General features: G+C 48.2%; 1 protein-coding gene across 1 annotated transcript in view; it reads right to left on the reverse strand.

The window, feature by feature from the left end:
• MPHOSPH10 (M-phase phosphoprotein 10) overlaps window positions 1–13474 on the reverse strand; it is a 52903-nt gene that overhangs the window by 8296 nt on the left and 31133 nt on the right. Inside the window, exons 6-10 of the mRNA XM_063926246.1 lie at window positions 12443–12510; window positions 12195–12332; window positions 11875–11985; window positions 11081–11188; window positions 10064–10294 (exon numbers count right to left, since the gene is read on the reverse strand). Of these exons, the coding sequence (XP_063782316.1) occupies window positions 10064–10294; window positions 11081–11188; window positions 11875–11985; window positions 12195–12332; window positions 12443–12510 (656 nt within the window). The remainder of the gene's footprint in view (window positions 1–10063; window positions 10295–11080; window positions 11189–11874; window positions 11986–12194; window positions 12333–12442; window positions 12511–13474) is intronic.

Below are 13474 nucleotides of genomic sequence, written 5' to 3' on the forward strand. Positions count from 1 at the left end.
AGGGGAGAGCCTGGGAGCCTTCCCACCAGCATTTCTGTGAGGGAAAATGGCGCTGTGTGCTGAGGAGAATAGGCCCCGCCCCCTTTTCGGCGGGCTTCTTCTCCCGTTTTTCTGAGACCTGGCAGGGGTTAAATACATCCATATAGCCCCAGGGGCTATATGTGATGTATCTTTTTGCCAGTATAGGTATTTCATTGCTGCCCAGGGCGCCCCCCACAGCGCCCTGCACCCTCAGTGACCGCTGGTGTGAAGTGTGTGACAACAATGGCGCACAGCTGCAGTGCTGTGCGCTACCTCATGAAGACTGAAAAGTCTTCTGCCGCCGGTTTCTGGACCTCTTCGCTTTTCGGCATCTGCAAGGGGGTCGGCGGCGCGGCTCCGGGACCGGACTCCATGGCTGGGCCTGTGTTCGATCCCTCTGGAGCTAATGGTGTCCAGTAGCCTAAGAAGCCAATCCATCCTGCACGCAGGTGAGTTCACTTCTTCTCCCCTAAGTCCCTCGTTGCAGTGAGCCTGTTGCCAGCAGGACTCACTGTAAAATAAAAAACCTAAAAACTTTTTTTAAGCAGCTCTTTAGGAGAGCCACCTAGATTGCACCCTGCTCGGACGGGCACAAAAACCTAACTGGGGCTTGGAGGAGGGTCATAGGGGGAGGAGCCAGTGCACACCACCTGATCCTAAAGCTTTATTTTTGTGCCCTGTCTCCTGCGGAGCCGCTAATCCCCATGGTCCTGACGGAGTCCCCAGCATCCACTAGGACGTCAGAGAAACACTCTTTTCTGGTCTGTGTCCAGAGTCATTCCCAGGAACAGAAGACGTGTCGTCGGGACCAGCTGTGACTTTGGAATGTTTAGAATCCAGCCGTGCTGTTGTAGCACTTCCTGAGAAAGTGCCACCCCCACTATCAACTGTTCTTTGGACCTCGCCTTTATCAGGAGATCGTCCAAGTACGGGATAATCAAAACTCCCTTCTTGCGAAGGAGTATCATCATTTCGGCCATTACCTTGGTAAAGACCCTCGGTGCCGTGGATAACCCGAACGGCAGCGTCTGGAACTGATAGTGACAGTCCTGTACCACAAATCTGAGGTACTCCTGGTGCGGAGGGTAAAGGGGGACATGCAGGTACGCATCCTTGATGTCCAGGGATACCATGTAATCCCCCTCCTCCAGGCTCGCAATAACCGCCCTGAGCGATTCCATCTTGAACTTGAAACTTTTGATATAAGTGTTCAAGGTTTTTAATTTTAAGATGGGTCTCACCGAACCGTCCGGTTTCGGTACCACAAACATTGTGTAGTAACCCTTTCCTTGCTGAAGGAGGGGTACCTTGACGATCACTTTCTGTGAATACAGTTTTTGAATAGCCACCAACACTGCCTCCCTGGCAGAGGGAGTTGCCGGCAAGGCAGATTTTAGGAAACGGCGGGGGGTAGACGTCTCGAATTCCAGCCTGTACCCGAGATACTACTTGAAGGACCCAGGGATCCACTTGTGAGAGAGCCCACTGTGCGCTGAAAAACCTGAGACGTGCCCCCACCGTTCCCGATTCCGCCTGAGCAGCCCCAGCGTCATGCTGTGGACTTACCGGACGCAGGGGAGGACTTCTGCTCCTGGGAACTAGCTGTGTGCTGCAGCTTTTTCCCCCTTCCTCTGCCCCTCGGCAGAAAGGATGAGCCTCTAGCCCGCTTATTTTTCTGGGGCCGAAAGGACTGTACCTGATAATACGGTGCTTTCTTTTGCTGTGGGGTAGCCTGTGGCAAAAAAGTCGATTTCCCAGCAGTAGCTGTGGAAACGAGGTCTGAAAGACCTTCCCCAAAAAGTTCCACCCCTTTATAGGGTAAAACTTCCATGTGCCGCTTGGAGTCGGCATCACCTGACCATTGCCTAGTCCATAACCCCCGTCTGGCGGCAATGGGCATAGCGCTTATTTTTGATGCCAGCCGGCAAATATCCCTCTGTGCATCACGCATGTATAAGACCGCGTCTTTTATATGGTCAATCGTAAGCAAAATATTGTCCCTATCCATGGTATCAATGTTTTCCGACAGGGAGTCGGACCACGCAGCAGCAGCACTGCACATCCAAGCTGATGCAATAGCGGGTCTCAATATAATGCCAGTGTGTGTGTATATAGCTTTTAGGGTACTTTCCAGCTTTCTATCAGCAGGTTCTTTTAGGGCGGCCGTATCCGGAGACGGTAGTGCCACCTTCTTTGATAAGCGTGTCAATGCTTTATCTACCCTAGGGGGTGTTTCCCAGCGTGACCTATCCTCTGGCGGGAAAGGGTACGCAGCCATTAACCGTTTAGAAATGATCAATTTCTTATCTGGGGAAGTCCACGCTTCCTCACACACCTCATTTAATTCGTCAGATGCAGGAAAAACTACTGGTAGTTTTTTCTCACCAAACATAATACCCTTTTTTGTGGTACCTGGGGTATCATCAGAAATGTGTAAAACATTTTTCATTGCCTCAATCATATAACGGGTGGATCTATTGGAGGGTACACTCGTCTCATCATCGTCGACACTGGAGTCGGTATCCGTGTCGACATCTGTATCTGTCATCTGAGGTAGCGGGCGTTTTATAGCCCCTGATGACATTTGAGACGCTTGGACAGGCACAAGCTGAGTAGCCGGCTGTCCTATGTCGTCAAACCTTTTATGTAAGGAGCTGACACTGTCACGTAATTCCTTCCATAAGTCCATCCACACTGGTGTCGACCCCGCAGGTGGTGACATCACATTCACAGGCATTTGCTCCGCCTCCACATCATTATCCTCATCATACATGTCGACACAGCAGTACCGACACACAGCAGACACACAGGGAATGCTCTTACAGAGGACAGGACCCCACAAAGCCCTTTGGGGAGACAGAGGGAGAGTATGCCAGCACACACCAGTGCGCTATATAACACAGGGATATCACTATACAGTGTTTTCCCTTATAGCTGCCTATAATATATATATACTGCACCTAAATTGTGCCCCCCCTCTCTTTTTTACCCTTTCTGTAGTGCAGGACTGCAGGGGAGAGCCAGGGAGCTTCCTTCCAGCGAAGCTGTGAGGGAATAATCGCGCCAGTGTGCTGAGGGAGTTGGCTCCGCCCCTTTTTCGGCGGGCTTTCTCCCGCTATTTTATCGTTTCTGGCAGGGGTTAATATACACCTATATAGCCTCTGGGGCTATATATGGTGTTAGTTTTGCCAGCCAAGGTGTTATTATTGCTGCTCAGGGCGCCCTCCCCCCAGCGCCCTGCACCCATCAGTGACCGCAGTGTGTGGTGTGCATGAGGAGCAATGGCGCACAGCTGCAGTGCTGTGCGCTAACTTGGAGAAGACAGAAGTCTTCAGCCGCCGATTTTCCGGACCACCTTCTTGTTTCTGGCTCTGTAAGGGGGACGGCGGCGCGGCTCCGGGAACGGACGACGAGGTCGGGTCCTGTGTTCGATCCCTCTGGAGCTAATGGTGTCCAGTAGCCTAAGAAGCCCAAGCTACAACCACTTAGGTAGGTTCGCTTCTTCTTCCCTTAGTCCCTCGTTGCAGTGAGCCTGTTGCCAGCAGGTCTCACTGAAAATAAAAAAACTAAACTATACTTTCTTCTAGGAGCTCAGGAGAGCCCCTAGTGTGCATCCAGCTCAGCCGGGCACAGAAATCTAACTGAGGCTTGGAGGAGGGTCATAGGGGGAGGAGCCAGTGCACACCAGATAGTCCTAAATCTTTCTTAGATGTGCCCAGTCTCCTGCGGAGCCGTCTATTCCCCATGGTCCCAGCATCCACTAGGACGTCAGAGAAACAAAAAAAAATAAGATTTTACTTACCGATAAATCTATTTCTCGTAGTCCGTAGTGGATGCTGGGGACTCCGTCAGGACCATGGGGATTAGCGGCTCCGCAGGAGACAGGGCACAAAAATAAAGCTTTAGGATCAGGTGGTGTGCACTGGCTCCTCCCCCTATGACCCTCCCCCAAGCCTCAGTTAGGATACTGTGCCCGGACGAGCGTACACAATAAGGAAGGATTTTGAATCCCGGGTAAGACTCATACCAGCCACACCAATCACACCGTACAACTTGTGATCTGAACCCAGTTAACAGTATGACAACGTAGGAGCCTCTGAACAGACGGCTCACAACAATAACAACCCGATTTCTTTGTAACAATAACTATGTACAAGTATTGCAGACAATCCGCACTTGGGATGGGCGCCCAGCATCCACTACGTACTACGAGAAATAGATTTATCGGTAAGTAAAATCTTATTTTCTCTAACGTCCTAGTGGATGCTGGGGACTCCGTCAGGACCATGGGGATTATACCAAAGCTCCCAAACGGGCGGGAGAGTGCGGATGACTCTGCAGCACCGAGTGAGAGAACTCCAGGTCCTCCTCAGCCAGGGTGTGCCCCTGACCATGTAGCAGCTCGGCAAAGTTGTAAAGCCGAGACCCCTCGGGCAGCCGCCCAAGATGAGCCCACCTTCCTTGTGGAATGGGCATTTACATATTTTGGCTGTGGCAGGCCTGCCACAGAATGTGCAAGCTGAATTGTACTACACATCCAACTAGCAATCGTCTGCTTAGAAGCAAGAGCACCCAGTTTGTTGGGTGCATACAGGATAACAGCAAGTCAGTTTTCCTGACTCCAGTCGTCCTGGAAACCTATATTTTTAGGGCCCTGACAACATCTAGCAACTTGGAGTCCTCCAAGTCCCTAGTAGCCGCAGGTACCACAATAAGCTGGTTCAGGTGAAACGCTGACACCACCTTATGGAGAAACTGGGGACGAGTCCGCAGCTCTGCCCTGTCCGAATGGACAATCAGATATGGGCTTTTGTGAGACAAAGCCGCCAATTCCGACACTCGCCTGGCCGAGGCCAGGGCCAACATCATGGTCACTTTCCATGTGAAATATTTCAAATCCACAGATTTGAGCGGTTTAAACCAATGTGACTTGAGGAATCCCAGAACTACGTTGAGATCCCACAGTGCCACTGGAGGCACAAAAGGGGATTGTATATGCAGTACTCCCTTGACAAACTTCTGGACTTCAGGAACTGAAGCCAATTCTTTCTGGAAGAAAATCGACAGGGCCGAAATTTGAACCTTAATGGACCCCAATTTGAGGCCCATAGACACTCCTGTTTGCAGGAAATGCAGGAATCGACCGAGTTGAAATTTCTTCGTGGGGCCTTCCTGGCCTCACACCACGCAACATATTTTTGCCACATGTGGTGATAATGTTGTGCGGTCACCTCCTTCCTGGCTTTGACCAGGGTAGGAATGACCTCTTCCGGAATGCCTTTTTCCCTTAGGATCCGGCGTTCAACCGCCATGCCGTCAAACGCAGCCGCGGTAAGTCTTGGAACAGACATGGTACTTGCTGAAGCAAGTCCCTTCTTAGCGGCAGAGGCCATGAGTCCTCTGTGAGCATCTCTTGAAGTTCTGGGTACCAAGTCCTTCTTGGCCAATCCGGAGCCACGAGTATAGTTCTTACTCCTCTACGTCTTATAATTCTCAGTACCTTAGGTATGAGAAGCAGAGGAGGGAACACATACACCGACTGGTACACCCACGGTGTTACCAGAACGTCCACAGCTATTGCCTGAGGGTCTCTTGACCTGGCGCAATACCTGTCCAGTTTTTTGTTCTTTCCCAACGGTTCACAATCATGTGGAAGACTTCCCGACGAAGTCCCCACTCTCCCGGGTGGAGGTCGTGCTGAGGAAGTCTGCTTCCCAGTTGTCCACTCCCGGAATGAACACTGCTGACAGTGCTAACACATGATTTTCCGCCCAGCGAAGAATCCTTGCAGTTTCTGCCATTGCCCTCCTGCTTCTTGTGCCGCCCAGTCTGTTTACGTGGGCGACTGCCGTGATGTTGTCCCACTGGATCAATACCGGCTGACCTTGAAGCAGAGGTCTTGCTAAGCTTAGAGCATTGTAAATTGCTCTTAGCTCCAGTATATTTATGTGGAGAGAAGTCTCCAGACTTGATCACACTCCCTGGAAATTTTTTCCTTGTGTGACTGCTCCCCAGCCGTTCAGGCTGGCATCCGTGGTCACCAGGACCCAGTCCTGAATGCCGAATCTGTGGCCCTTTAGTAGATGAGCACTCTGCAGCCACCACAGAAGAGACACCCTTGTCCTTGGAGACAGGGTTATCCGCTGATGCATCTGAAGATGCGATCCGGACCATTTTTCCAGCAGATCCCACTGAAAAGTTCTTGCGTGAAATCTGCCGAATGGAATCGCTTCGTAAGAAGCCACCATTTTTCCCAGGACCCTTGTGCAATGATGCACTGACACTTTTCCTGGTTTTAGGAGGTTCCTGACTAGCTCGGATAACTCCCTGGCTTTCTCCTCCGGGAGAAACACCTTTTTCTGGACTGTGTCCAGAATCATCCCTAGGAACAGCAGACGTGTCGTCGGAGACAGCTGCGATTTTGGAATATTTAGAATCCACCCGTGCTGTCGTAGAACTACTTGAGATAGTGCTACTCCGACCTCCAACTGTTCTCTGGACCTTGCCCTTATCAGGAGATCGTCCAAGTAAGGGATAATTAAGACGCCTTTTCTTTGAAGAAGAATCATCATTTCGGCCATTACCTAGGTAAAGACCCGGGGTGCCGTGGACAATCCAAACGGCAGCGTCTGAAACGGATAGTGACAGTTTTGTACCACGAACCTGAGGTACCCTTGGTGAGAAGGGCAAATTGGGACATGGAGGTAAGCATCCTTGATGTCCAGGGACACCATATAGTCCCCTTCCTGGTTCGCTATCACTGCTCTGAGTGACTCCATCTTGATTTGAACCTTTGTATGTAAGCGTTCAAATATTTCAGATTTAGAATAGGTCTCACCGAGCCGTCTGGCTTCAGTACCACAATATAGTGTGGAATAGTACCCCTTTCCTTGTTGTAGGAGGGGTACTTTGATTATCACCTGCTGGGAATACAGCTTGTGAATTGTTTCCAATACTGCCTCCCTGTCGGAGGGAGACGTTGGTAAAACAGACTTCAGGAACCTGCGAGGGGGAGACGTCTCGAACTTCCAATCTGTACCCCTGGGATACTACTTGTAGGATCCAGGGGTCCACTTGCGAGTGAGCCCACTGCGCACTGAAACTCTTGAGACGACCCCCCACCGCAGCTGTTTGTACGGCCCCAGCGTCATGCTGAGGACTTGGCAAAAGCGGTGGAGGGCTTCTGTTCCTGGGAATGGGCTGCCTGCTGCAGTCTTCTTCCCTTTCCTCTATCCCTGGGCAGATATGACTGACCTTTTGCCTGCTTGCCCTTATGGGGACGAAAGGACTGAGGCTGAAAAGACGGTGTCTTTTTCTGCTGAGATGTGACTTGGGGTAAAAAAGGTGGATTTTCCAGGTGTTGCCGTGGCCACCAGGTCCGATGGACCGACCCCAAATAACTCCTCCCCTTTATACGGCAATACTTCCATGTGCCGTTTGGAATCTGCATCACCTGACCACTGTCGTGTCCATAAACATCTTCTGGCAGATATGGACATCGCACTTACTCTTGATGCCAGAGTGCAAATATCCCTCTGTGCATCTCGCATATATAGAAATGCATCCTTTAAATGCTCTATAGTCAATAAAATACTGTCCCTGTCAAGGGTATCAATATTTTCAGTCAGGGAATCCGACCAAGCCACCCCAGCGCTGCACATCCAGGCTGAGGCGATCGCTGGTCGCAGTATAACACCAGTATGTGTGTATATACTTTTTAGGATATTTTCCAGCCTCCTATCAGCTGGCTCCTTGAGGGCGGCCGTATCTGGAGACGGTAACGCCACTTGTTTTGATAAGCGTGTGAGCGCCTTATCCACCCTAAGGGGTGTTTCCCAACGCGCCCTAACTTCTGGCGGGAAAGGGTATAACGCCAATAATTTTCTATCGGGGAAAACCCACGCATCATCACACTTCATTTAATTTATCCGATTCAGGAAAAACTACAGGTAGTTTTTTCACACCCCACATAATACCCTCTTTTGTGGTACTTGTAGTATCAGAAATATGTAACACCTCCTTCATTGCCCTTAACATGTAACGTGTGGCCCAAATGGAAAATACGTTTGTTTCTTCACCGTCGACACTGGAGTCAGTGTCCGTGTCTGTGTCGACCGACTGAGGTAAATGGGCGTTTTAAAGCCCCTGACGGTGTTTGAGACGCCTGGACAGGTACTAATTGGTTTGCCGGCCGTCTCATGTCGTCAACCGACCTTGCAGCGTGTTGACATTATCACGTAATTTCCTAAATAAGCCATCCATTCCGGTGTCGACTCCCTAGAGAGTGACATCACCATTACAGGCAATTGCTCCGCCTCCTCACCAACATCGTCCTCATACATGTCGACACACGTACCGACACACAGCACACACACAGGGAATGCTCTGATAGAGGACAGGACCCCACTAGCCCTTTGGGGAGACAGAGGGAGAGTTTTCCAGCACACACCAAAACGCTATAATTATACAGGGACAACCTTTATATAAGTGTTTTTCCCTTATAGCATCTTAATATATATAATCATATCGCCAAATAAGTGCCCCCCCTCTCTGTTTTAACCGTTTCTGTAGTGCAGTGCAGGGGAGAGCCTGGGAGCCTTCCCACCAGCATTTCTGTGAGGGAAAATGGCGCTGTGTGCTGAGGAGAATAGGCTCCGCCCCCTTTTCGGCGGGCTTCTTCTCCCGTTTTTCTGAGACCTGGCAGGGGTTAAATACATCCATATAGCCCCAGGGGCTATATGTGATGTATTTTTTAGCCAGAACAAGGTATTCTCATTGCTGCCCAGGGCGCCCCCTGCAGCCTCCGTGACCGCTGGTGTGAAGTGTGTGACAACAATGGCGCACAGCTGCAGTGCTGTGCGCTACCTCATGAAGACTGAAAAGTCTTCTGCCGCCGGTTTCTGGACCTCTTCGCTTTTCGGCATCTGTAAGGGGGTCGGCGGCGCGGCTCCGGGACCGGACTCCATGGCTGGGCCTGTGTTCGATCCCTCTGGAGCTAATGGTGTCCAGTAGCCTAAGAAGCCAATCCATCCTGCACGCAGGTGAGTTCACTTCTTCTCCCCTAAGTCCCTCGTTGCAGTGAGCCTGTTGCCAGCAGGACTCACTGAAAATAAAAAACCTAAAAACTTTTTCTAAGCAGCTCTTTAGGAGAGCCACCTAGATTGCACCCTGCTCGGACGGGCACAAAAACCTAACTGAGGCTTGGAGGAGGGTCATAGGGGGAGGAGCCAGTGCACACCACCTGAGCCTAAAGCTTTATTTTTGTGCCCTGTCTCCTGCGGAGCCGCTAATCCCCATGGTCCTGACGGAGTCCCCAGCATCCACTAGGACGTTAGAGAAAACAAAAAAAACAAAACACAATTGTACAACCCTCTGTACACGGAGATATTTAGGTCTTTTCTTACAGCCCTATGGGGGTAATTCAGAGTTGATCGCAGCAGCAAATTTGTTAACAGTTGGGCAAAACCATGTGCACTGCAGGTGGGGCAGATATAACAGTAGCAGAGAGAGTTAGATTTGGGTGGGTTACTTTGTTTCTGTGCAGGGTAAATACTGGCTGCTTTATATTATTTTTACACTGCAATTTAGATTTCAGTTTGAACACACCCCACCCAAATCCAACTCTCTCTGCACATGTTATATCTGCCCCCCCCTGCAGTGCACATTGTTTTGCCCAACTGCTAACAAATTTGCTGCTACGATCAACTCTGGATTACCCCCAATGTTGTGAGAAGATTGTCATTCAGGTAAAAAAGTGCCAGGTAAGTGTTGTTGTTTTTTTTGGTGGGGGGGGGGGGGGGGGGGGAGGCACACAGCTATGCAACCATGGTACTAATGTTCATAGTATGTGTAGTTCACAGAAATCTGTTAAAATACATATTGTGTTTGTGTGTTCTCATTGCTGGTGTGAACGACACTGCTGAGAGACTCTTCCATAGGAACTCAGAAAACTCAGCAGCTAATGGCACGAAAGCAAATGACATGGTAGTGCAGTTGTGTAGGTGGCACGTATCTCAGCAAAGAATGCCACAAAAGAGATTACCTTCAGCACAGTGGCCTTTCCTCCTTTGGTGAGCTTTTTCAGACTGGCTACTGTAGATACTTTTGTGGGTTTCGCTCCCCTCTCTGCTCTCATCTTCTCAGCCAATTTTTGCCTCTGCTCTCTTTCTTTTATTTTAATCCTCTTTACAACTTTTTTCTTTCTTCTCTCGCGTTTCTTGTCTGTGGCTGTCTTTTCAGCATTTGTCTTTATGTCTCCAGCTTTGTTCTTTTCCTGTGAAAAAAGTAAAGATGACAATTGATAAGAGATGCCAGCCAAATATTTACACGACTGAGCCCTTCAGTCTGCGGATAGCTGTGGGGTTGAAGCCCAAAGTACTCCTTTCTTCCTTAAAGTCAGACTTTGACACATTCAGAGTCACAATGCTGTAAACTGGAATTACTAGTTCCTCTGACTCCATCCCACACGGTTTTGTATAATGTTTTTCAAAATAATGACTGTGGGCCTTATTTAACAAGACGCCATAACTCCTTTAGCACTCGCTAAAGGGGTTCTGTTCTCCTTTCACTATATAACTTGGCTTATTGCCGTTTGTCACTGTACCACTTACGCCATCTATAGATGGAGCTAGCGATACGGTCCTCCATTGCAGACAATGTTGACCCAGCAGCAGCCTTCCAAGTATTGCCATGTCATGCACAGACCTGCTGTTGCGCATGACACAACAGCCTGTCACTGGCAATGGCAGGCTGCCAGCATCAGCATTAAGGATGCCGCCAAGGAGGTAGCAGACTTTCCTGGAACTCGCTGGAGAGGTAAGCAACATTAAATACCAACAGCATATTCTTATCACTGCGATACTAAACAAAATATGCCACTGGTAATAAGAACTGTTGTTATATGGGGCCCTGTGCTCTTAAAATAAGTTTAATACATAAATGAACAGTAATGTATATACTTGTGAGAGGACATCACATAGCGCTGACGATATACTCCCTATAAAGAAGTACCGGACAAAAGGGAGCAGATGCCCACACCTCTGAATGAACGGTCCCTTACCTTGATTTCTTCTGGAGCAAGTAGTGCTGCTTCACTCACTCCCACCATTGCCACTTCTTCCATACTGATTGCAGGAAGATTTGAAACCACCTTAATTTCTGGAACCGGCTGAGAGACAAAAATAAATAAAGGGTTGCAGAATGACAAAACAAATCATGGCTCTTTTTGTTAATTCACAATGTCACTCAGCTGTTAGTGGATACAGTTCCTGCCTTTCCAACTTCAAATACAGCAATAATTCCTTTAAATCAAAATTGAGGATTGTATCATTTGTACATGTTGCATAGACAGAGAGCATATCATATCACAATTAGAAATATTTATTAAAGGGTAATATATTTTTTCTAAGATTATCAATACCAGAAGATGGACTTAAGTTACACAAATTTCCATTAACGGTGTCGTAGAACTCAATTAACAGTAATTTATGTATCTTTAGGCTTATAACACTTTGCACTCCCATGGGCCATTTGTCTAAAAGTAAATGGGTGAGAGGTAGAATGTGTGTATTTCTGTTAAAAAGATCCTCCTTCTCACTGCTACGTTGACTGCAGAGGTTTGGATAGGTAAGCGTGAAAACGGATGTGCACAGACAAAGGCCGCATACACCCGGCCTATGACGTTACAGTATCTGGGAGGATAGATAAGCACTTGATACACTCTAGGGAGTAGATGTAGCAAACAATTAAAAGGTGGGGTTATATTTGCAAAATTTTACATAATTGTATTTCCCTTCTAGGTCAGGCTTTCCTTAATGATCTCTAGATGAGAGAAAAAATGATAGAAAACATTACCGGTTTGGGTGTGAAATGGAAGTTTGACAGTGCATCAAGCTTCAGGAAAAGACTGTCCATTAACTTCTGGATTTCTACATGCTTTGGGTTCTCCTCCTCTTCAGTCTTTGTCTACAACAAAAATGTAAAGTTAAGTGAATGTAGCTAAACTCCCCAACCCTTTTACCTTCATCCATCAACAGCTATTATGGATAATGCATCACATCTCTCTCACATCTTCAGCATATGCTTTACGGTACAGCAGTGATACTGTAATTGTCAAAGTATTATCACAGCCTGCTGTTGTATTAGCAGAGTGTCTGTATAAAAGTGCTTTTTACCTGATTGAGCTTCAAATACTCCTGTTCATAAATCTCTGCAAGACTGAGTTTGCTCTTATCGTGGTCCAGGGTGAGTCTCTTCTTGTACTCAAAGGCATCTTCCTTAGGTTTCTCCTTGCGAGTCACATCATCCCACAGCTTGGAAATAAAGCAGAAGTAGGTCTAAAATACTCTTGTACGGAGTGCAGTATATTTTCTGTGCTGTATTGGAGAAGACGCTTCCTGATGTGATTGGTTTACACACTCACCTGGTCTTTTATCCTTTGTTTGATAATGTCTTCTAGTTGAAGCGTGGTTTCCTCTGTGATTACAGGTGCTATGATAAAACAAATGAAGTGTCAAAGCTACAAAAGACATGGTTAGGTCCCTAGTCTGTAAATATAGAAGAACCAGATTTACACCATAAAAATTATAACTGACCTACTGTAGAAGGTAGGATTTTAATACCTATCGGTAAATCCTTTTCTTGTAGTCCATAAGGGATATTGGGGAAAACTTGTACGATGGGGAATAGACTGGGTCTAAAGGAGCCAGTGCACTTTAAATTTCTTCAACTGGGTGTGCTGGCTCCCCCCTCTATGCCCCCTCCCACAGGCAGTTATAGGTAAAAACGTGCCCGAAGGAGAAAGGACATATATGAGAGAAGGAACATGATAACCGAAAAGGTGGTGAGATTTAGGCACCAGCACACCACTAACATACAACAACCAGCAACAGCTGGTAACAAAACAGCAACAGCTGAACAGGTAACCATAAAAGAGACAACCTGCAGAAGTGTCACCGCACTGAGGCGGGCACCCAATATCCCTTATGGACTACGAGAAAAGGATCAACTGGTAGGTATTAAAATCCTATTTTCTCTAGCATTCATAAGGGATATTGGGGAAAACTAGTACGATGGGGATGTCCCAAAGCTTCCAGAACGTGCAGAGACTTCTGCAGCACCGCCTGCCCAAACTGGGTATCCTCTTTGGCCAGGGTATCAAATTTGTAAAACTTTACAAAGGTGTTCTTCCCCGACCAGGTAGCTGCTCGGCATAGTTGCAAGGCCGAGACTCCACGGGCACTGATCTTGTAGAGTGGGACTTCAGAGACCAAGGTACAGGTAAGGCTTCCGACACATAGGCCTGTTGGATAGTGAGCCTAATCCAACGAGCAATGGACTGCTTTGAAGCAGGGCAACCCTTCTTCTGCGCATTATAGAGCATGAACAAGAAATCAGCCTTTCTAACCCGAGCTGTGCGCTTGACATAGATCCTCAAGGCATGCACAGCATCCAA

This window comes from Pseudophryne corroboree, chromosome 6, assembly GCF_028390025.1.
Source record: "Pseudophryne corroboree isolate aPseCor3 chromosome 6, aPseCor3.hap2, whole genome shotgun sequence".
NCBI classification, from domain to species: Eukaryota; Metazoa; Chordata; class Amphibia; order Anura; family Myobatrachidae; genus Pseudophryne; species Pseudophryne corroboree.